Source organism: Equus quagga, chromosome 9 (assembly GCF_021613505.1).
Source record: "Equus quagga isolate Etosha38 chromosome 9, UCLA_HA_Equagga_1.0, whole genome shotgun sequence".
Taxonomy (NCBI): domain Eukaryota; kingdom Metazoa; phylum Chordata; class Mammalia; order Perissodactyla; family Equidae; genus Equus; species Equus quagga.
In genome coordinates this window covers 22690077-22713606 of record NC_060275.1, presented here as the reverse complement: position 1 = coordinate 22713606, position 23530 = coordinate 22690077, and the positions used below count along the sequence as shown (strand labels likewise).

Sequence of the window (23530 nt, the reverse complement as noted above, 5' to 3'; positions counted from 1 at the left end):
TGAATCAGATGCTGATTTAATTTGGAGTATTTTCTCCTCTTTCCACTCATTTGCTAAAAGCTCATTTGGGTAGAGAAACAGGGATGGTTTTACACAAAGGAAATGGGAGATAAATAAGAGTTATCCATCAATTCATGGGTAGATATGAATTTGTGTTACCATGATTTGTAGCCTCATAAATTAGTATTCCATTATTTTACACTAAGAATAATTAGCGGAATGCTAGAGAAGGAAAAGAATAGTTTGCGAGTTTTATTTTTTGAGGATATTATATTCTTTAAAGAAGGGGGAGTTTGGAAATACTCATAACTGGTTATAGTCAATGTTGTCAGTGTTTCTTGTTTCAAATTGTACTGCTTGTGTAATTTGTCTCTTGCTTTTGACATCCAGCGTCAGCAGAACCTCCTTGCAAGCATCACATCTCATAAGGCCCCATGTTGGAGATTGGGGAAAATATTCTTTTCAACAAGAACACTTTTAAACTTTCGAAAAATATTAAACATCCAGGCCCACAAAGCGCAGAAAGTTGCCTGCATGACTAGTATTTTATTTCATTACCCTGTGTTCAGGTTTGTCTCTGGCCCTTTATACCATGCCTCTGCTTAAGAGAACATTGCTAGGGCTTCAAGCACAGAGCAATAGAAATGATGCAGTGCACGGAAATGTCCCCCCAGGGCTAACATTTCCATTAATCGCCTAGCTGTTCCGGCTGGCTTCCACTTAAAATATTTTCATAAGATCAATATCTACTAAACAGTAATATTTGTAAAACTATTAATGATGAGTAATTGTCAGTGAGCATGTATTTACTTAGGTAAATTAAACATTAGTGCTGGCCAAATCCACGCTGGAATAGTTAATCAGCTCGACTGGTCTTATTATTTCAGTTACCAAATAATTAAAACAACCCCTCATTGCCCTCTTAACTTAAATGAATTTGGAGCTTCCACAGGCAGATAACTCCTAATTTTTGAAATTATATTTGGAAAAATATATAGAGAGACAGAGAGAAAACACACAAAACATGTATTAAAAGTAACTGAGACAGATAAAATGTTACAGTATTAGCCACTTGGCTGATGACATGCCCACACTTTTCAATAAATGGATTTCCAGTTGTCTCTGGATTCCTTGTAATTGCTTTTTGCTGTAATTTTTTTCAGTTAACTGTTTTGTTCAATATTATTTTAACCTACCAAAAGATTCATTTTGTAAATTGGTGCTTTTATGAAAGAAAAAAGAATAAATTGTTCTATAGTCTCTCTGATCACACACTCTCCATAGATTTTACTTAGATTTTCACATCAACAGTGAAATAAGATCAATGATAAGGAACAAAAGGAATTCCTAAGAATTATTGCCAGTGGCTGAGTCTATTAAATATTTGGGCATTTGTTCTTTTTCTTCATCTAATATTACTTAGAAAGATTCTGTCACATATTATACTACTTGGTGCCTTATTCAATCACGGCAGGTATACAGTTGATCAAATTGATAGTTTCTAAATTTTACATCAAACTCAAATCACTTGTAAAATTGAAAGGGACTGATGACATATAATTTAGTGGTTATAAATAAAATCTTTAAATTCTTACCAGGAAAGCATATAAAATTTACTGGCCACTAAAAAGCTCTTTATAAACAAAATCAATCTTCTGAGTTGATGACCAAGTGTATGAAAAATAACCCAGATTAAAGATCCCTCTAAAATTGATGAAAATAATAGGAAAAAGCTGTTTTGAATGTTCCCACTCAGCATATAGCAAATCAGTTGAATATGCTTTATTGTGCCCAGTTAGACCAATTTGTCCCCTTCCCACAGTGAGGAGATCCCACTGTTACGGGAGCTGAATTTCTGGTGAGGAAAAAATTCCCTCTGAGAGAAAATTTGGCACCTTGGGTCAGAGTTAATCTTGCAAAGATGAATCCTAAATAGAAAAACAGGAGGTTGGGTTTGACTTATATGAGAGAAAACGGGAAACGTTTTGATTGTTTTGAAGAAGTGTCTTCCTAGACTCTTGTCACAATTATTTTTTCTTGAAATCTAATACCAGCCCTGAAAAACATAAATGTGACAACAAAAAGTCAGTTATATTGGGATCAATTATGATTTGGGGAAAATATTTTCTTCTGGATAATAGTACCAGTAGTATGAAAATGATAGAAAATTTGCATAGAACTCTTTTTACCTTTATGTAATTGTGAACTGATTACATCTAGCATTTTCTTAACCCTTTAATTTCAACCTACTCTATAATTCCCCTTTTTTGCAGCCCCTTATCTCTTATTCCACATCCTAATTGTTTCTCTACACTTTTCCAGGTACAAGTGGCCAATAAGTTTGAAAGTAATTATGAAATTTTAGAAATTAACCAGAGTTTAGTTTTTTGGAGGGTCTGGTAGGATAGGGAAATTGTATGGGCTTTGTGAAATGGGTGCAAAAGGTGCAGAAATGCTCTGCTTTAGATTTTTTTCTTTTTTTCTTTTCTATATTTTGGTAAAAACTCTGTCAATTTGTGTGTGTCTGTGTGAGTGGGTGTATAATGGTAATGAACCCATATGAAGCTCTTAGCACCAGTCAGTGTTCTAAGAGCTTACCCTGTATTAATTCATTTAATCCTCATAACAATACTGTGAGAGAAGGACTCTTATTTTCTCCAATTTAGTGATAAAGATGTTGAAGCTCAGAGAGTTTAAGTGACTTGCCTAAAGACACACAGCTAGTAAGTAGCAAGGCCATGATTCAAATCCAGGCAACAATGTTCCCCAAGCCCTTGTTTTTAACCACTAAGAGTATTCATCACATATGTTACACATATCCGTACACAACTACACACACACTTGCACATTTCTCTAAAGTCAGTCTATCTAACGTTTGTGGATGGTTATTTCCCAATATTAGCTTTCCTTTTCCCCGCTCTGTGAATATTCTAAAGAACAAGACAAACGGCTTTCACTCTGGGGTTATCTTATTAGTGGGAAGTCACAGCACTGAATACCATATTTCTGATCCTGACAGTTGTTTATCTCAAGAAACACCGGGATGGTGCTAATTCCACTGTCTTGGTCAGCTTGGGCTGCCAATACAAAATACCAATGACTGCATGGATTAAACTACAGAATTTTATTTTCTCACAGTTCTGGAAGTCAGAAGTCATAGATGAAGGTCCCCCAGATTTGGTTTCTGGTGAGAACACTCTTCCTGGCTCACAGACAGCTGCCTTCTTGCGGTTTCTTCACGTGGCTGGGAGCAAACTCGCTCACTCAAGTGTTTTCTTATAAGGGCACTAATTCTATAAGACCAGGGCTCTAACCTTATGACTTCATGTAAGCTTAATTACGTCCATAAAGACCCCTATCTCCAGATACAGTCCCTTTGGGTATTAGGGATTCGACATATGAATTTTGAGGAGGACACAGTTCAGGTCATAACATCCACATTTGCAAACAATAAATTTGCAAAAAAAAAAAAAAAATGTAGGGGCCGGCCCGGTGGTGCAGTGGTTAAGTTCGCATATTCCACTTCATCAACCTGGGGTTTGCCAGTTTGGATCCTGGGTGCGGACCTGCACACTGCTTGTCAGCCATGCTGTGGCAGACATCCCACATATAAAATAGAGGAAGATGGGCACAGATGTTAGCTCAGGGCCAGTCTTCCTCAGCAAAAGAGGAGGATTGGCGGCAGATGTTAACCCAGGGCTAATCTTCCTGAAAAAAACCCACAAAAAAACCAAAAATAACAAAAACAAAAGCTGTTCTTTCATTCTTTCACTCTTTCACTGATTATCTTCCTAGTTTTTCAGATGAGGAAGCAGAAGATAATGTTTTGCTTAAGGTCACACAAATATAGTTGTGGGGCAGAGCTGGAACCCAAAAATGTTTCTCTCTGACTCCCAGAGAGCATAGTCTTTCCACTGTAGACTCTTGCTATACTTAGGAAAAATTTGGCTTTTTGCTTTTCTACCATTAGCTTAAATCTTTTAGAGCTTCTCACAGAAGCATTTATGAAAGCCACTTGTTTGGGGGTTGGAATGGAAGATAGTCATAATTGTACAATAAGACCACTTCTCAAAGGTGATTATGAGATCAAACTTTTAATCTTAAAGGATTGTTTTTGCATCCATATATTCTGTTTAACCCCTGAATATTGTTATCCACTTTGAAGTGCCTATGTGTGAAAATTAGTAATTCTTAGCATAAGCACAAATGTTGACAATTTCATGTGTGTTTCCATGCTTGCCTGTTGTGGCATTAGAGTAGGTGCTATGGGCATGACACAGTACCTTAAGGGGGCAGGAATCTTCGTGAAATGATCTGCATCATTGCTGAAATAAATCAGGAAGAAGACGGTTGCCTCAAGCATCCTCAAGTGTCTCTAATGCTCTGTGACCTGCAGAGGAGTGATCTAAAATACGAGGCCTGGGAAAGAGGCATCAATTCATAGACCCGTTTATAGAACCAGATGAAGGCAGCCTGCTGAGAACTGCACTCCCACTGGGGAGGGAGGATTACTCTCCTCTGACTCGTGGTGATGGCTGATAATGCTCTGGCTTTCCCATCAGCAGGCATTCAGTGTGTGCTCAAAGAGCAGTGGAATAGAATCAGATGCCTCAAATGCTGGTACCATCCTGCCACTGTGACCTCCTGTGCAACCTTGGGCATGTGACTGAACTTCTCTCAGCATCCCCACCAGTAAAATGATGACTTTAGACCAAATTATCTTTTGGTTTCTCTCAAGATTTAAGATTATCAAACTTTAGGATTGATACTAGAATAAAAAACTCAAGCATAGCATCTTGTGTAGCCCTTCACATTTTTAGCATTCCCACTGGGCATCAATTATTCTTCTGTGCACTGTACGTGTTCTATCATGTTTAATTCTCATAGCACCCTTACAGATGTAGAAAATGAGACTCAGAGAGGTTAAAACTTGCCCCATTGCTCACAGTATGTAAGTGATGAGGCCGCGATACATACCAGGCTAACTAATTTCAGAATCTCTGCTCTTAACCACTGTATCATTTCTGGGAATGCAGTCAGTTAATTGGCTCCTACTTTGTTATCAAGAAAGGGAAACCTAAATGGCCTCACTGTAAGTTCACCTACTTTAAAGGTCTTTGTCTTTCCTCAATAGGGTATTCAGGCAGAGTACTCAACACTACACCTGCCGTTTTACACCTCAGCGGGTTTAATCTCATGAATAAACAGAATGTTAATTGTTTCCAATTTCAGGGAAATAGGGTTTTCAAGGCAGTCTAGTCAAGCTTGGAATTTAGTTAATGTAATCCAGATACTTCAGGGTGTGGATTACAGGAGCCAGGCTGCTGTTTGAAAAATTGAAACCTTTAGCACCTTTTGATGGGAGCTGTTTAATTGAAAATTAAAACCTCTTTTTACCCTATCATTGTGTATAGTTTCAACTCACTTTATTATTCAACGGCTTGCTGCAGCCCCTTGAAAAATCTATTCTCACCTGTGGTTTTCTCAGCTACAAGATTTTGCGATTCTAGAAATTATGACTATGGCGCAAATGTAGAGGCATAAAATGAATAATGTGATTTTAACAGATTGTTGAGGTGCTTATCATGTTCCCAGCAAGCAGGCAAGTAGCTGCCTAGGTCCACCTCTCAGGAGTTCTTATGTTTTAGTATGTAACTTTGCAAGAAAAAACATACTTGGTACTCATAAGAATCCATGTGATTTATGGTATAATTTTAACTTGTTCAGACCTGAAAGGTAGATATTTTTGTTAACAAGTCCTCAAAAAGGTTTCTTTAATAAGTTCTTCTTGTAAGACTCACTGTGTTCCTGAATGTCCTTCTTAGCTGTAGACATTGGCCAAATACCAGGTTCCTAGCTTTATTTTCTGCCCACTTCTATCAATCCTAAACTCTGTCTCCTCAATTTTCTTTCCAAAACACAGACAGTTCACTGTTACTCACAGAATGAAGTCAGTTCTTTGACATCAAACATGTGACTATCTGACCCCAACTTCCCTTTTCTAGCCTCACAACTAGTGTATTCCCCCACATATGCCACAGTCCATTAACAAGAATCCGCAAATCACTCTGGAAAAAGTGCATTTTTGCAACTTTGGGCTCCAGTTGGTATTGTCCCCTCAGCCTTGGCCCTACTTTCTCCCTAACTCTCCCAAGTCAAATCCTTGTTTTTTAAGACTCCCTTCCCAATTCTGCTTTTTTCCAAGAAGCTTCTCTTATCTTTCCAGTCTTTTATTCTTCTGTATCTCTGTAACACCCAACTGATTCTTTGCTATGTTGTGCATTTCTTATCATTTCCTGTTTATATTCCTAATCTCTTGGCCAGGTTGTAAACTCCTTGATGGCAGAAAACCGGTCTGCTTCACGTTGTCATTCCTACCTTCCCATACCTGCAGCCTCTAATTCAAAACCTATTATATTGTAGTTGCCCAATAAGTCTTTGTTGAGTTGAATTATGACACAAATCTTTGGAGAAACAGTCACAGAGTAATCTGGAAAGAAAGACTTTACCATCTAATCAAAAGTTTAGTTTGTATAACCCAAAAGTAATAGTGCTCATGGATGTGGATATTGTATATATTACTGATCTTGGAGGAGATGAAAAAGATATGAAAATATTTCTCCACTAGGTAAAAAGTATCCTCAATATTCATCTATTAAATTAAAGCTAAACAGAAAAACAATAAGTTCTCTGTGATACAAGAAATAGTGGTCATGTTTGTAGATGATTTGGACTCCTTGGCCCTTTTCTTGACCTCTACCCTCCCTGTTGTTTCTTATTAGCAGAAAATTTATACACTTGCATTTCACTAGCTGCTTGTAATTCTGAATACAGAAAGGAGGAAAATCAAAACTATTGGGTGTTGATGAATTTTTGAAGTTTCAAACGTGCAATATAGAAAGGATTGAACTCACTTTTGTAAACTTACTGATAAGTATGTACCTAGCACTGTACTGGGTGCGACGAAGCATAAGAAAGAAGTACAGTTCCATGGGACCATTTTCAAGAAGCATGCAATATAGTTAGGAGGAGTATATAAACTCTTCATTTCATTTCAACATGAAAAATGCTAAATCTGGTGGTATCATCTCATATCTATATCATAAGGGTTCAGATGGAAAATCACTGTGGGTAGTAGTAGAAAAGACTTCTTGAAACCCAAGACTGGACTTTAAATATATGAGCAGAACTTGAATCCACACAAATGGTTATGGAGGGAAAGATTACTTGGACCTTATTTAGAGAAATCCTAGAATGGGAAAATCAAAATGCCACGAAGCTGTTCAAAAAGTGAGGATCACAGGATGTGTTCAGGTGACATTCAGGTACCACTCTGCAGAGTAGTGCACTATGACAGAGAGATAAATTGGCAACAGGGGTTTTGCTATTTCTCTCTGCTCTAGCACAGAAGTTCTCAGGCTTTCCTAGTTTTTAAAACATCAGGTACCTACTGTCTACACTGGCCACTGAGGACCAGCATGCTCCCCTAGATCCACAGCCCTGCAAACCCCATTCACTCTTGGCTGTTGATGCTGATCATTTCTTGTTTGGGTTGTGAGAGTGTGGGGTAGGGAGGAATGGATGATGTGGAATAAGAATAGGAATAGGACCTCAGTATCTGTCATCTTCAAAGAGTTTTCCTAGCTTTATTTGTCCACTTTTGCCATGCCTTTTCTGAAGTGTCACCTTCACTTGTCCCAGCACTCTGCATGATTACAAATTGAACTATTTCCTTTCTCCTCCAAAGTCTATTTTGTTCTGTGTGTCCCACTGAGAATGATGCTACCACCTCAAGTCACATCCAGACACCTAAACCTTCACACTCACACACCAGGATCAACTCTAAGAAGTGCTCTAATTTCTGTACAACTCTCTCCCCATTCCTTCTTTTACTTATTAATTCACCCACTAATGATAAAATCGTCATCATCAGAGTCAGGCAGATTCAGCCACCTAAAATGAGTATATTAGTTAGTCTTTCTGAGCCACAGTTTACTCATCTATAAATTGGAGCTAATAATGTCTGCCTCATAGATTCATAATTAATATTATTCTGACTCTATTTATTACACCATTCTCTTCTGATTACTTTATTCTTCAGCCAGAACAATCATCCTAAAATACATATGTAATTGAGTCACTTTTCTGCTTAAAATACCTTCAGTGGATCTCTGTCCCCTACCAGGTAAATTCTAGACTTTTTTGTAGAACATATAGGGAGTTTTATTTTTTAATCTCTGCCTGTCTTTCTAAGCTTGCCCACCTCACTCTTTCTCTTTTCTACCTGATAAATTTCCACTCATCTTTTAATGCTCGATTCAAATGTCATCCCTGAAAAGGCTTCCATCATTTTTTTAGGCAGAAATAATCAATCATCCTGTTTTTCCATTGTGCCACCTACTTATAATTTTTTTAAATTTTTGAATATTACAGTGTGGTTATTATTATTCATTTAACATTTTCCTTCTCATTAATTTATGAACCTTTGCAATAGACATTGTATATCCCTAATGCTGACAACAGTGGGTCCACTCAATACATTTGTTGACTAGATGGATGGAGCATAATTGGATGCATTAATAAAGAAATTCTGTGCTCCAACAGTGTTATTATTTACACATACTAGCAGTGCAGCCAGCAGGATGCTCACATTCTACTGCTTTTGTACTGTAGTTGCAACTTTCTGACATATAGGCACTTGGAGAAGAAAAAGCCTCATGTTCGTCTGTGACTTCTCCCTGTGCGGCTTGGCAACTTCACTCAGACACAAAGATATCTTACCTGCCTTTGGGATAAGTTTGTGGGCCATCCAGGTGGGGGAATCTTTCATGGATTATTCAGTGGCCTTTGAGAACAGTTGCTCCTTTAAAATCCACAAAACACTCTGCTTCATCCTCCATGTTATAGTCTGGTGAAGACATAGCTCTTGGCAAGAGCTAGTCATCCAGGAAAGTGCCCAAGGTTGCTTCTAAAAGTAATTTCTTAGACCCGCATGCTGGCCATTATTGCAGATATACTACAGGGAAGAATGCATACAAGGAGAGTACAGTGGGAGGAAAGAATTCAGAGACCACTCTTAATCACTATATCATTAACCTTATTAAATCATGTTTATTTTTTATTCTGTTAATGATTTAATTGTTAACAGAAGTGTCATTCTAAACTTATATGAATAATAATTATAGTAACAAATAAACCTATTGGGCTTTTGATATGTGGAAGTTTATGACATATGTGATCAGGAGCAGTTGACAAGTTTTCATCAGCAACCAGATAAAGGAACACAGACTAATTATAGTCAGAGTCATATAGATAAGAATGTGGGGCTCTCCTTACCTGAAATCTTTAAAGAGGCTAACTTCTTTCTGTGAGCAGAAGATCTTGTTGATCTGTCCAAGTCCTCTAGACCCCTGATATTTGCCTTTTGAATTTTTGTCCATTCTCCTTTGCAAGATGCTGAGAATGAGCAGGGGAAGAATTCATAGGAGTAAGCAATGTGCTTCTGATATATGTATATATATATATAAATGGATTCCATATATAAATATATATTATGGATTATATATATGGACGTTTTTTCTTCTCCTCATTGGCTGACATCTATCATCATGTTCAGGAATCCAGATACCAACTGGTCTGGCACAGTGCTGCTTTTACTCTGGTACTTGCAAAAGAAGAAGTATGCAATGTTTGTAAAATTTTTTCCTACCTTAGGACATTTCTCAGGCAACTTCTCTTTACCTATTGGTTGCCAAACTCTGCAAAAGACTACTCATATGCCTCAGAAAGTGAGGACCCAAAATCAAACTGAGATGTTAATCAAGAACCAGGAATTAGGGGTTCATTTGTCTAAATTGTTCATGTCTATGATGACTATAATTTCCATTTTGTCCAGGAGTGTCCTGATTAATACCTGGGTCCTGGCAAAATTGATAATAGCTCCCTCTTTCACTTTTAAAGTGTCCTGATTTTCATAATAACTATATGTTCACTCAATTCATGACATTTGTGTGTGAACTTATAATCTTAGATTTTAAATTGATTTCTAAGGATTCTTAAAAAATGAATTTACTTCTCATCATAGCCTACTCTGTTTGTATTTTATGCAGAAATTGAAACTCAAAAAAAACTGCCTCTCACGGTCGAGGAGAAGGTGGGCAATGGCATATTTGGTTCTCTTGCACTGTATCTGACTCAGAGTAGGTCACCAAGTGCATTCCCCTCCCCACAAATTATTGCTCTTAGACTTGTCACAGGTGGCAAACGTAAGGATATGTTTTGAAGAAAGGAAGGCAAGAAGGATCTGTTAAGCACTAAGCCTCAATATATGTCCAGCATGTTAGCCATGCTTACATATGAAGTAGTAAGATTCTACTTTCTTTCAATCAATGAATTTTCTTCGGTGTTTACTAGAAAACAATGTATTGAACCTTAGCAAAGGGTGAGGAGAGCTCATTAGTTCTCTGTATTAATATATGTTTGAAATATCCTAGGCATGCTTTATGATTTTGCTTCCTGGTTTTTAGATATCCTGATGCCTTTGTTCAAAGTCAGCAGTATCATCAACTGATGACAAATTGATCTCTTAGACACATTTTTCAGTTCCTGAACAATTATTTGCTTTAAATATATCTCAATGTGATCTGTATATTGGACAGTAAAACTGTGTTCAGGTGGCATTAATAGATATCCTTTATCCAGTGGTTATACAAGACACAAAATTAATGCAATTTCCATCATCAACACCAGAATTATTTTCGGAGAACCAATTCGAAGATCAAGAAGATACCTCAGTGCTCTGCATTCTTGGAAGGATGTATACCGAATGTTTGTTAGCTGACCAGTCAGTTTGTTTGGTTTAGATTGTGGGCCATGGTTTTTCTCTTGGGATTGATTGTGCGGGTGCTATTCTAGAGGACCCTCTGTTATCCCCATTCGGGGAAGATAGGTTAAAGAACAGATTAGAATTACCACATCCAGTTTTCTCCATGTCCTTTGCAAATTAATTTTCCATTCACTCCTCCCTGAACTTACAAACATTCACTCAGAAAACCAGACTCTAGAACTGAAATCCCAATTGAATTAATCTTTGGTAGGTGCTGGAAAATTTTTTATCATGGGAAAATTTTTTATCATGCCCATATGTGCTAAAAGCAGGGGTTTAATGTAAACATTAATGTTGTTTCATTTTACAAACACACACAAACACCACAATAAAAGTATCGAAGCAGTATTTTAAGTAGTATGTAAGAACAAGAAAATAACTTGTATAATAGTAGTAACTTAAAATTCATTCACATTAGAAAGCATTCTAATTCACGTTAGTCACTCAACGAACATTGAGAACACAGTACACATGTCACTTTGGTAAGCACCAAGAGCTATAGCAAGGAGCACACTTCCTAAAGGAAGTGGCAGGGAAATCATGGAGACTAACTTTTGTCCAAGGGAGCATAGGTCTCTTGCCAAAAGAGAATGAAAAGAAGGCTCCTTATGAGATCTAACCTTGAAATGAAATATAGAAGGAAATTCTTTAAATGGCTTTATAATTTACAATATTTTATTATAAAATAAATATATTATTTTTGGTGAGGAAGATTGGCCCTGAGCTAACATCTGTTGCCAATCTTCCTCTTTTTGCTTGAGGAAGATTGTTGCTGAGCTAATGTCTGTGGCAATCTTCCTCTAATTTACATGGGATGCCACCACAGCATGGCTTGATGAGCAGTGCACAGGTCCATGTCCAGGATCCAAACAACCTGCAAACTCTGGGTGGTCGAAATAGAGTGCACAAACTTAACCACTAAGCCACAGGGCTGGCCCCTACAATGTTTTAAAAATGCAAACCAAGGGAAAGAGCATGAAATTTCTGATTTGAATCTACCTAATAGGGACCTAAATAAAATAAATGTTAAAATTTATAAACTATGTTGAATAACTCTAAAACAGCCACTAACTTTCTCCTTTTTGAGTTAACCATGGGCTCATTACTTTTGATTTATTTTTCGTTTTGAAACCACCATTTCCTGATTCAAAACATACGGAGAAGTAGAAAATATTTGCTTTAATTACCAAAACTTTCTGAAAGAACTGAGTTTTTAACGGACTTATCTGAATAAAATATTTATCTAGATAAAAGTGATACATAAATTCATCACTCTTAACATCTTAATTATTTTCCTCATCCTCATTTCTATTATTAAGAAGATATGGGTGCAGAGTAATACAAGAATTTGTCTCTATATTCTGCAGAATATAATATGTTACTAATATAATACATTTTGATCACTGTCTTCATGTAAATCATGATATGACTAATTCTATAATAAAGAAAAGAAAACTACCCATTTCCAATTTTTTGAAGCACAGTGAGCTTTATTTGAATAAAAAAACCTCATATACTTTTAGATTTATTTTGTTATTTCCACAAATGTTATATTTAAATTTGATGTATTCATTTACTTACTTGGAATTTTTAATTTTGAAAAATGTTAGAGATTTAGTGCAGTATGCTAAAAAGAAATTCAGGGGTTTATGATAATATAATTTTGGAACACATAACATAAAACTGAAAATAATACATTATTTTTTATTTGCATGTAGCTCTTTTGATAATACTAGATAAATGAAAAAATATTTTTAATTAAACCTAATAGTGATTTTATAGTAACAGATGAACTTATTGTTAAACCTTTAAAGTTGGAGTAAATTAAAAACCTTCCACAGTTAGCTAACATTAACCATGAATAGGCCTATGCAGGATCTGGATACAATGAACCAACTCTGTCATGGCCAGTTCCATATCTAGTATATGTTTTCATAATACCACTTCCCTGAGGATCTAAGACCGTGCCTTGCATTTAGTAGGCACTTAATAAATTTTGAATTAATTATTAGCAGTTTTATGCTCCATTACTAAAATTAAGACCTCTGGGATCGGATAGTAGTTTATATCTAATTAGACTCGAAGATATAAACTATCTAATTAGTCCTCTATTTCCCTAAATCAGTGCTTATGAAGTTAACCAAGATGACTAAACACATCCAATATTTGATGCACAGCAAAAAGACCTTAAAAATGCTGTGACACGCCAAGGATAACACTTAGTGTCCTAAGTCTCTAGCATCTCCTCCTTTGACAACTTTGTTGTTCTTCCCTTCAAGCAGTGGGAGAATCATTTTAATTTTAATTTTTTATTTATACGTAAAGAAAGACTTCCTGGAATTTAAAAGACATATTTTAGAGAATAAAAACATAACAGCTCACAAAATTAAAACTTGGTTTTCATGTCTTTAGATGAAGAGGTCCTAGACTCATCAATATCCCAGAAATGAGCTTTATGTTTCCTTACTGAAGTGGTGCAAGAACTCTAAATTACCATAAATCCAATCTTGCTTGTTGATGATATCAAGTTTTTTTAAAGTACTTTCTGTTGGGTTTGTTAAGAGTTACTTCATTTTCTTTTGTGGTATCAATCTAGTTATAACCAACAACAAGTTAACCAATATCAATACAGTAGATTGTGTGGGATGAATGCTTTCCTTTAAAGCTGCCCTCTCTTATTTAGAAAGCATTTCCAAAGTTCCTTTATTTCACGGAGAGCTCTAACTGTATGACGTCTGATTTTCTTCTGCCTATTGAAATTCACAATGTAATTAATAGCCTCACTAAATCTCAGGGGTGCTATACTCATAGAGCTTTATGACTAAGTAATATATGGATGTGCCTGTGGGCTTGTTTTTGCATCTTCCTACAAACTAATTGGGAGAGTGAGAAACTTTATTGAAAAGATGTTTGTCAGGATGCTAGAGGAAAAGGAAAATCCTCCACAGGCTATTTACTAATTTCCAGCCAATACAGGATGACTCCCAATAGGAATCATTTATTGCTTTACTAGCCTAAGTGATGGGGCTGTTGGCATCTCTTTTGGCTGACTGCTTTGCAATTTCAGATGTGAGAAAAGACAGCTTAATATTCATACAGAACTTCTGTCTCACTTCATTACTTCCAACATTGATCTTACGATGTCCCATGGGCAAAGTTTATCCTCTGCTCCTTGAAACCCCAAATGTGTCAGAGTCACGCAAGCAAGGAATTTTGAGAAAGGGTTAGGCTTGTCCACATTTTAGTCAGCTTACCTAAATTTTCACAATTGCTGCTTTTTTCAGTTGTTCCTCTTACCATTCACTCCCCACCCCCCACACACATCCCATGAACACATAAGAGCCTCCATCCTAATTCTCACTTCTTTATATGCCCACAGTCATTGGCCAGAAGATTTTAAATGTACCAATTCATGCTGAAAACAGAATATGGTGTGATTGGATTAATTTATTGCATTGCTTGTCGGAAGCTGGACATTCTAACTTTGGCTCTGAATAGCAAAAGAATTTTAAAAATCATGAATTGATGGTCTGTTAACAAGCTTTAAGTTGTTCCTTCACAACTATTTTGTGAATAAAATGATGGGATCTTAGGAAAGCTTTAGTAAGAAGCAAGCTTGGTATGCAAAAGAGTGTCACAAGAGCAGCACTTAAGTCTTAAAGAAGAAGAAAACTAGAATCTATACATGTAAGAAAACAACATATGCTATTGTAGCTGACTGGCCCGGTTGGCTTCCTCTGCGTTATCCACTGATTATAACTGCTTTCAGAAATAACCCTCTGATGTGAACAAAATGGAGAATTAGCTGTATTCTTGTATGTGTTTGCATATAGATTCAACTCCCAAATGTTTTTCTATGAATGATTTACCTAATAGATATTCCAGAATGCAAAATCTAATCAAAGAATTACAGTTCTACAAATGTAGCAATAGAAAAAGGATTACCTGTGGTGAAGCACCATTAATTAAATTTGGATGATAGTATAATTATTTCTGGTTCAATTCTCTTCAATACTACTTTTACAACTGTCCAACACTTAATGGCCGGCAGTATTTCCACTGCTGTGACACTCAGGAAGACCTCTTCCTTTCCTGGTGTGTTTGTAAGAAGTATTCAGACCCTGTAGGCTGAGACATAGCACCTACTCTTTACTCCATTTTTAATATCTCATTCCTGGGCACCTTTTGGCACATAACACAAAGACCACTCAAAGCCCAGTTATAAGACGACATGTGCTGTCCCCTTGTAGTATAATAATGATAATTTGCCGCAAAGTCATATCACATGGGCAATTGTGTAGGCGGGACCTCTTGCAGCCTAAAGGAGGGGAATCTGCCTCTCTGGGAGCCATGAACAGCCCCCCCGTCTCTTTTGAGATGTTTAGGAAAACATTTAGACTAATACCACTGCTGAACCTTTTGGTGACACTTTAACAAATATACTGGAAGAAAAAGAAGAAGAGGGGGCCCAGATTTTTGTAGCGAAAAAAATAGAGAGAAATAGAATTTAGCTTGTTTAGAAGAGTTTATTTTCATGACAGATTTTTCTCACACACGTAAGAGATAACATTTTCTCACAAGGTATAATGATATTAACATTCTCAGGCTTTATTTTAGGTAGCCAAAATAATCTTATTCAAGTGTGTACTTTAAAATATTTATTTTTGTCTTTTTTGCTTTGTTTGCGCTTTCATGTCGTATATCCACTAACATTCTGTTATGCTTTCCCAATAAACAGGTCGTCATGGAGATGGCGGTTATTGGCCAGTTGATACTAATTTGATTGATAGAAGCACTCTCAATGGTAAGTATATAAATTATATTCTACTGGGTTAGTTATATTAATTAAATGATTAATTCCAGAGTGTTTCAGGCAAATTTTCTATTGACTGCAAGTGCCAAGAACTCTCGACTTCGGGTTTTAGTGGGGATAACAGAAACGTGAAGTTATTAACAAACCTGTGGCATATTCCACCAGGAGACGATGCTGATGAGAGTTGACAAGTGCACAAAACAGAATCAGTTAGAAAAGCTCAAGGACAGAGAATTTCGTAAATGATACAGAGCTGTAAAATACGTAGATTTTAAAGTTATATGCATTTAAAATATTTCAAAAAATTTAATTTTAGTAGAGAGAGATGATATCTAAGGTAGATTGAACTGAAACCTACTCAGTTTCGTAAATTGAAATTACTGGGAGTTTTTACCAGGAGAGTATGTTTACTCTTCAAAATCCTCTAGCACCTTATTGCTAATTTTCCTTCACGTTGTCAAGATTAAACTTTTGTTTCTGCTCATTCTAATGGAACATTCACGTACATCTGTTGGCTTTGGGGATGACCAGATGGAAGTAATAGCTAGAACTGCATGGAACAAGCAGGTTGTTGTTGGAGCTGTCTTCTAGAATCTTGTCCTCAGTTTTGCTGAAACAAACTTTGGGAGAATGGATTAATATCAGCCAAACTCCTAAGAGACTCATGTATATATGATAAGTTCCTTTTATAGGTTTTTTAAAAAGTATTGTGGTTGCTGTTTTTTGGTTTGTTCTGGTTTACTAAAAACATATTTCGTATATTCAAAATGCAAACATGAACACTTGTGTACCCATCACCAAGGTTAAGATATAAAATATATAACATACACTTGAACTATCTTGTATGTCTCTTCTTTATCACAGGCTACTACACCATTCCCTCCATTCCTCACTAATGTAACTACTCTCCCAAATATGGTATTTACTGTATAAGTATATGTATCCCTAAATGTTATAATATTATTATACATATTTATAACTTTATAGAAATGGCATCATACTCTATGTATCCTACTGCAACATGCATTCTTCTTTAACTTTGTGTCCATGTGTTTACAAATAGTTCTCCTTCATTTATCTTTGCTGCTGTATAGTATTTTATTTTATGAAAATAATGTGATGTATTTAGCCACTTTAGCAAATTTTCTTGAAAAATTTGATTACTGAATAAATATCCATTTGGATGGCCTTCTGTTAAAAATCTATATGGGACACCAAAATTGCAATCTAAAAGTTGCTTGCTAGGTGAGAAATTAGAATAAGTGGGTGAGTTAAGTGATTACTTCCCATCATAGGCTATGATAATCTAATGCATCTATTTTCTCCAAGAGGATATGTGCATTCGTGGGGTAGACCAGATGCTCTGGTTAAAGGCTCAGTGTTCCCTCTCCTCTGGCCAGTAGTGGATTCAGGAATATTTTTTTTTTACCTATTGACCCTTATTTTCTAGTTGCCAGGCATACCCTTCTCTGCAATTAATGCATTTTATTTAACCAGAGAAGTTCAATTTCTTACATTTAGGCTTCCTAAATATATTCTAGTCAAGGTTCTCTAAGATTATATCCAAGATGCTCTCTCCAGATTGCTAAAATCTTCATCACTTCCTGTTGCTTCATTCACAGACCCTTTTCCCTCATTAAGTAACATGATTATCTCTTGTAGATATGTGAGTTTTAGAGATCCGTTATAGCTAGTGCTTGGCTCAGATAGTTTCTGGACTCTGAGATACACAAGAGACACTTTGGGGACCTCACAGCAGGAAGATGAGAGGAGGAATGTGTTGGGACTGAAAAGAAACCAAAAGTGTTTAAACCATTTTATCAAACCTCCATAAAATGGGTTTAGATAATGATAGTTCCCTTCTCCAAATTTTGCAAGTTTTATTAATGCATTCTCTTCCTGCAAATTTTATATTACGTCTCGGCAATATGCCAAACACACTTCAAGCAGTCAGTTAAGAAATGCTACTAAGCCCTAGCTGCGTGCAGGCCACTTGCTGAGAGCTATGGACACAGATTGAAAAATAGATCACTGGGGGAGCAATAAACGAACAGGGAGAATTACCCTGGTGGACAAGGCAGAGAGATACATGCCAGAAAGTTTAAAGAGAATGAGAAAAATCCCAGGGATGTGAGGGAGGGTAAAGAAGGTAGCTGTTGAAATTGTGTGGGGGAACATAATTGTATGGTTTTATACCCCAAAATGGAGAGCTTGTAGGTTTGGAGTCCCTGCTGGAAATTAATATTGTCCCCTTTATAATCATCTGCAGAGCTGATCTTGAGATGCTATCTCTACAGAGAGTTTCAAATTGGAATTCACCCCCAGTTAAGGGCACTACTATTTGTACTGGCATAGGATAGTACTTTTTGAGGAGACAGAGTGCTAGGAAATTAAAGAGGGAATTGGTATGGATAATTGAGAAAAAACAGTTAGCCCCTTGAAGTTCCCACCTACTACTGAGCAGTGGTTGTGTGTATGAAAGATGGAGCAAATGTAGGCCACAGACACAGAACGATGTACTCGCTTAAACTGCACGTCCTAAAGAACTCTAATCTTGGATAGAATTGCCAGATTTAGCAACTAAAAATACAACAGTGTCCAGTAAAATTTGTATCATTTCTAACTGCCTATGAATATGAAATAAAGAAAAATATTGCAAGGGATTTCCATCTCAATGTACTTCTGCATAGGCAACAAGAAATAATTCAAACAACTGCATCTCCTGTATTTTTAAATACTAAATCTGGCAATCCTAATTCTGGATCATGTTTAAAGGTTTGTTATTGACTATTTGAACTTGACCTTCAAAATAAAATAAATTCTCTGATTGAAAAGAAACCACAGCCCAAATTTCACATTAACAGAGAAATCAACAGGACTTTTTCTTTTCATGGGAGTCAGACTTCAGATGAAGAGAATGATAGTAATTGAGAGAAATACATGTCATTGTATTATTTTTTTTTACCATTTAATTTAAGATTCCAAGGGAGAAATGTAATTGTAATTAAATTTGGTCTGATATACATTATCTCACAGGAGAAAGTCATGAAGATAAAATAGATGAATGGCATCCAGTGGCTTTGAACTAGTTTAGATAGATTATTGACATTACCCCTCCTCAATTTTCTGTGTTACTTAATTTTCTGGGTTTTAGGTATTTCATGTTAAGTGAATGAGATGAACAAAACACCTGAAACATTTCTAGAATCCCTAGTGGGATAACAAATTATTACAGGCTACTCGACTAATTAAGGTGAATTGATAACCTCAGAGACATGGATGGTGGAGGGAAAAATGAATCTGTTTCCTATTTTATTTTGCTAGCAAATAAATGACGGTAAATGTGTAATTTGACTTTAGCTTCGGCTATTAAAAGGAATCCAGCAAAGGCATCTGAGAATCCTAGCTTTGTAATTAAAATTCTGCTTATGTCTTATGCCTTAAGAAAGGGGTATATTTCCCAATAAGATGCACAAATGAAATCCTGACTAATAAAACTCCAACCCCATCCCACTTCTACAAAGTAGGCTGCATCAACAAGAACATTTTAAAATCTGGGTTTTTGGGGGTATTTTTTCGGTGAGGAAATTTGTCCCTGAACTAACATCTGTGTCAATCCTCCTTTATTTTTTTTTGCATGTGGGATGCCGCCACAGCATGGCTTGAAGAGCAGTATGTAGGTCCATGCCCAGGATCCAATCCCACAAACCCCAGGCTGCCAGAGCAGAGCATGCAAACTTAACCACTATACCACTGGGCTGGCCCCCTTAAAATCTGAGTTTTGGAACCTCACACACAATGAAAACTTCATACATCTCCTCTTAAAGTGACGGAATTATAGAGGTGTCCTATCTCTCCCTACACTTGCTGGATTCATCCTTCAAAGCATTGTAATAAAGTAATGGCTTATTGTCAGGATATTCAAGCCAGTTGCAAATAAACTTAGACTGCACTAATCCTTTACTGCCTGTTATAGCATGTCACTCTTTTAAAAAGGCAGCCTTGGAATTCAAATAAAGAAAAACAAAGCTGTAGTTCATGTTTACACTTGTAGTTGGAGGCCCTTAATTAAACTGAGGAAACTGAAGAGGCTTCCTAAATTATTTTCTGATGGCAGGTAGAATCAAAGGTAATATGTGGTGATGTGGTAGTATTTTACTTTTATGATGCATTTGATTTTGGATTATGGTCCACGTTCTTAAGCAGGAAAGTACTCCACTTCTGAAAATGTGATTTTGTAGCTTATATTTGTATGGATGACAGCAACAGTAAAAGTTGCTTCAATTCAATCCTGCCTTTTCTCATTTGGAAAGTTAATTCATCAATTTATTTTTGTTAGTATATAATTTGCTCTCCTATAATTTGGTATATAGTATATATTTGGTATATAATTTGTTGTCCTGTAATTTGCAAAATTAGTAATTTTGGTTAAGAGATCTACAAACCCTACAAAGATGTTGTTTTATTTACCTTGACCTTTGAAAATTAAATTAAGCTTGACAAGTGTTGATATTCTGGTGAAACCCTATAAAAAATCAATATTATTAATTAATCCTTTGAATGTTGAGAATCATATTAGATGATCTGTAAAACATGGCTTGCACTCTGTATTTAGGAGAAAAGACCATGATTTGCCCTCTAGTTTTGAAAACTTTGTTTTCTTGTTTTCAGAACTCAATAACATTCTAACCAATCTAAATAAAGTGTATGTAAAAGCTCTTTGCATGAAATGATCATTCTGAGGTTGGTAAACTACTATGAGATACTCAACAGATACCTTAATGCCAAAGGAAAGGTCCAGAAATAAAACTTGAAAATTGTTTCCCCTGGAAAAATAATTGGAGGGGTCCAGAGTCCCAAGTTCTAGTTTACAAGAGTCTCTGCCCACCTACTGTCCAACCATGATCTATCCCGAATGATTTCAAGAAGCCCAGACTAATCCTAAACCCCAGGTTCTAGAAGTGACTTTGCCAGGAATTAGTACTGTGTGAATCAAGTCAGATAAACTCTTTGGATCTCAAATGTTCATCTGAACATAGAAAGTGTTATGCTGGAGATTTGCAAGTCTTTGAATTACACCACGCAGCTTTCTACCTGGAACCTGAAAGGTGAGAAATGTCATCTTGCCCCTTCTAGAGTCAGGCTGTCTCCCAGAACTCTTAACTACACTCATCTACATTTGTGAGGTCTAAAATTTTTCCTAATTTGGAACACTCTATTTTTTTTTTTTTTTTTTTTGAGGAAGGTTAGCCCTGAGCTAACATCTGCTGCCAATTGTCCTGTTTTTGCTGAGGAAGACTGGCCTTGAGCTAACATCCGTGCCCATCTTCCTCTACTTTATATGTGGGGAGCCTACCATAGCATGGCTTGCCAATCAGTGCCATGTCCGTAGCTGGGATCCCAACCAGAGAACCCTGGACCACTGAAGCGGAACGTGCACACTTAACTGCTGCACCACCGGCTGGCCCCTGGAGCACTCTTTTGATGTATTTAGATATATGGTTGGATCGTCATTATTTGTAGATTCTGTATTTGCGAATTCACCCACTCGATAAAATTTATCTGTAACCCCCCAAATCAATACTTGTGGTGTTTTTATGATCATTTATGGACAAGTGCAGAGCAGCCAAAGATTTGCAGAGCCCAGTGCTCACAAACTCTGCTGAGATGGAACAAGGTGATGCTCTGCCTTATTGTCTGAGCTCTCATGCTGTAAACAAGTGTTGTTTCTGCAATACATTTAGTGCTATTTTTCGCATGTTTTGTGGCTTTTATTGGTGGTTTCACTGTTTAAAGAGGCCCCTAAAAATATTTTTGAAGTGCTCTCCAGTGTTCCAAAGCACAAAAGACTGTGACATGCCTTATGGAGACAATATGTGTGTTAATTAAGCTTCACTCAGGCATGAGTTACAGTGCTGTTGGCTGCAAGTTTAATGGTAATGAATCAACGTTATATTTAAATAAGGTGTCTTTAAACAGAAACTCACGTAAAGCAAGGTTATGCATTGATTGGTTGATGAAAATGTTGTGACCAGAGGCTCACAGGAAGCTAACGCTCTATTTCCTCTAGAAACAATCCTCAGTGTTCCCTAATTCAGAGTTTGCAATGACTTTCTAGAGCACAACTACTGCAAATAACAAGGATCAACTGCGTCTACGGGCTCCATTGCGCTTGACTTTCTTAACTGCCCTTTTGATGTCAGATATTCTGATTATTCAGCCTCTGAATTGAGACTGGGAAATTAATGAAAGACTTTGACCATCAAGTTTTAAACTGATGGGAACTTTTATGAGGAAGTCATAAAGGCCTGGAGTCAAAGATTTATAATGGGAGTTCTCATGAACCCTAACTCTGAGGCAAATGACATCAATATAATCTCACTAATGCTCAGCAAAACCTAGAGTCATTATTTTCTGACTGAAAGCACGATGTCTTCCTGGGTAGAAAGAAAGATATAAGAGTAGAAATTTGAAAAATTCTAGTTTACAAGGTTTTTAAAAATATTCAGAAGGTGTACTGCTATGTATGACTCAAACTAAGTTTGTCAAAAATGGTGAGCTATTAAATTTAACTCATACTAATAAAAATCCGTGAGGTCCTGAACTGTCTTTATTGTAAGCTCTCACATAAAAGGTTAATTTATTCTAATCAATTAATTTATTAAGCACAGAAAGGGCATATCAAGATACTACTGTGAAATGACTTTTTAAATTATAAGTAAAACTATGATACAAAAAGTTCTGACCTTTCATTACTTGCCTCATTTCTTTGTAGTAAATGTAAAAATTACTTCAAAGAAACCTTATTTCTTTCATTTATATCAGAACTTTTTAACAGAAAGTGTAATTTAAAGACTTTTGATGAGTTCCTCCTCTGTGATTCAAGTTATATCAGAAGCACTTATTATTTTTCCAATAATAGTGAATCAGCAATAATTTATTTAAATTTAGGTGACTATCTTCACAAAAGCAATGATTCTTCACTAACTGTCAAAAAATAGTGTTTTGATATAGAGACAAGTATTGGGTTATTATGCTCATTTGTGAGAATTTAGTTTAGCTTTCACGTTGAGTGAAAATTTCTAAAAATGTTGTCCTTTGGAAGTCCACAGCAGAAGTGCCCCAAATGGCATGGTAGATTATTAATTTAGGCAACAATTTAATCAATGTTTCAGCAGTATAATGATATTTAAGCACTTTCTCTGTGTCACGCACTGAGATGGTTGCTTCGTATGTATTTTCTCTAGTTCTGACAGTAACTGTATACAAATATTCTTATTTCCATTTTACAAATAAAGGCATTGAGGTGAAAAAGACCTAAATGTTTTGCTCAAGGGGTATAGAAAGCTAATATAGATCGTTAAAGAAACACTCGAACTTATGTCTAGGAAAACATCCAAACTCATTGCTATCTGCTACTTTCTAAATTGTTATGAATAAAACTGTAAGCTAATATTCACTTTTAAAAAATTTTTACCTTGCAATGACAAACATAAAACATAAAAACAGAGTATTTCTAATTGATTGATCACTGAGGGTTTAAAGAAAGCGATTTAAAGGGTCATTAGCCATTCTTGTTTACATAATCAAATTATCAAAAATGTCTTCTTATTTTGTTATTTTTGCCTAAATATTGTCTACCATGAGGTATTGTTGGAACACAGGAAAACATTCATATCAGGACTTTATGACACTTTCAAACCCAGTGGCTGCTTTTAAGTGGGATTCATAGACCCTTGACAGGTTGAAAATTAAATGTGCTTTATGAATAGTTTCTTGAAAGGAATGGAAGTAAATTGTGAGTGATTGGTGTCAAATAGTTTGTCTTTCAC

The 23530-nt window shown here is 36.2% G+C and overlaps 1 protein-coding gene across 1 annotated transcript in view; it reads left to right on the top strand.

Moving 5' to 3' along the window:
- DCC (DCC netrin 1 receptor) overlaps window positions 1-23530 on the top strand; it is a 707243-nt gene that overhangs the window by 618439 nt on the left and 65274 nt on the right. Inside the window, exon 22 of the mRNA XM_046672042.1 lies at window positions 15624-15689. Coding sequence (XP_046527998.1) covers window positions 15624-15689 — 66 coding nt within the window. The remainder of the gene's footprint in view (window positions 1-15623; window positions 15690-23530) is intronic.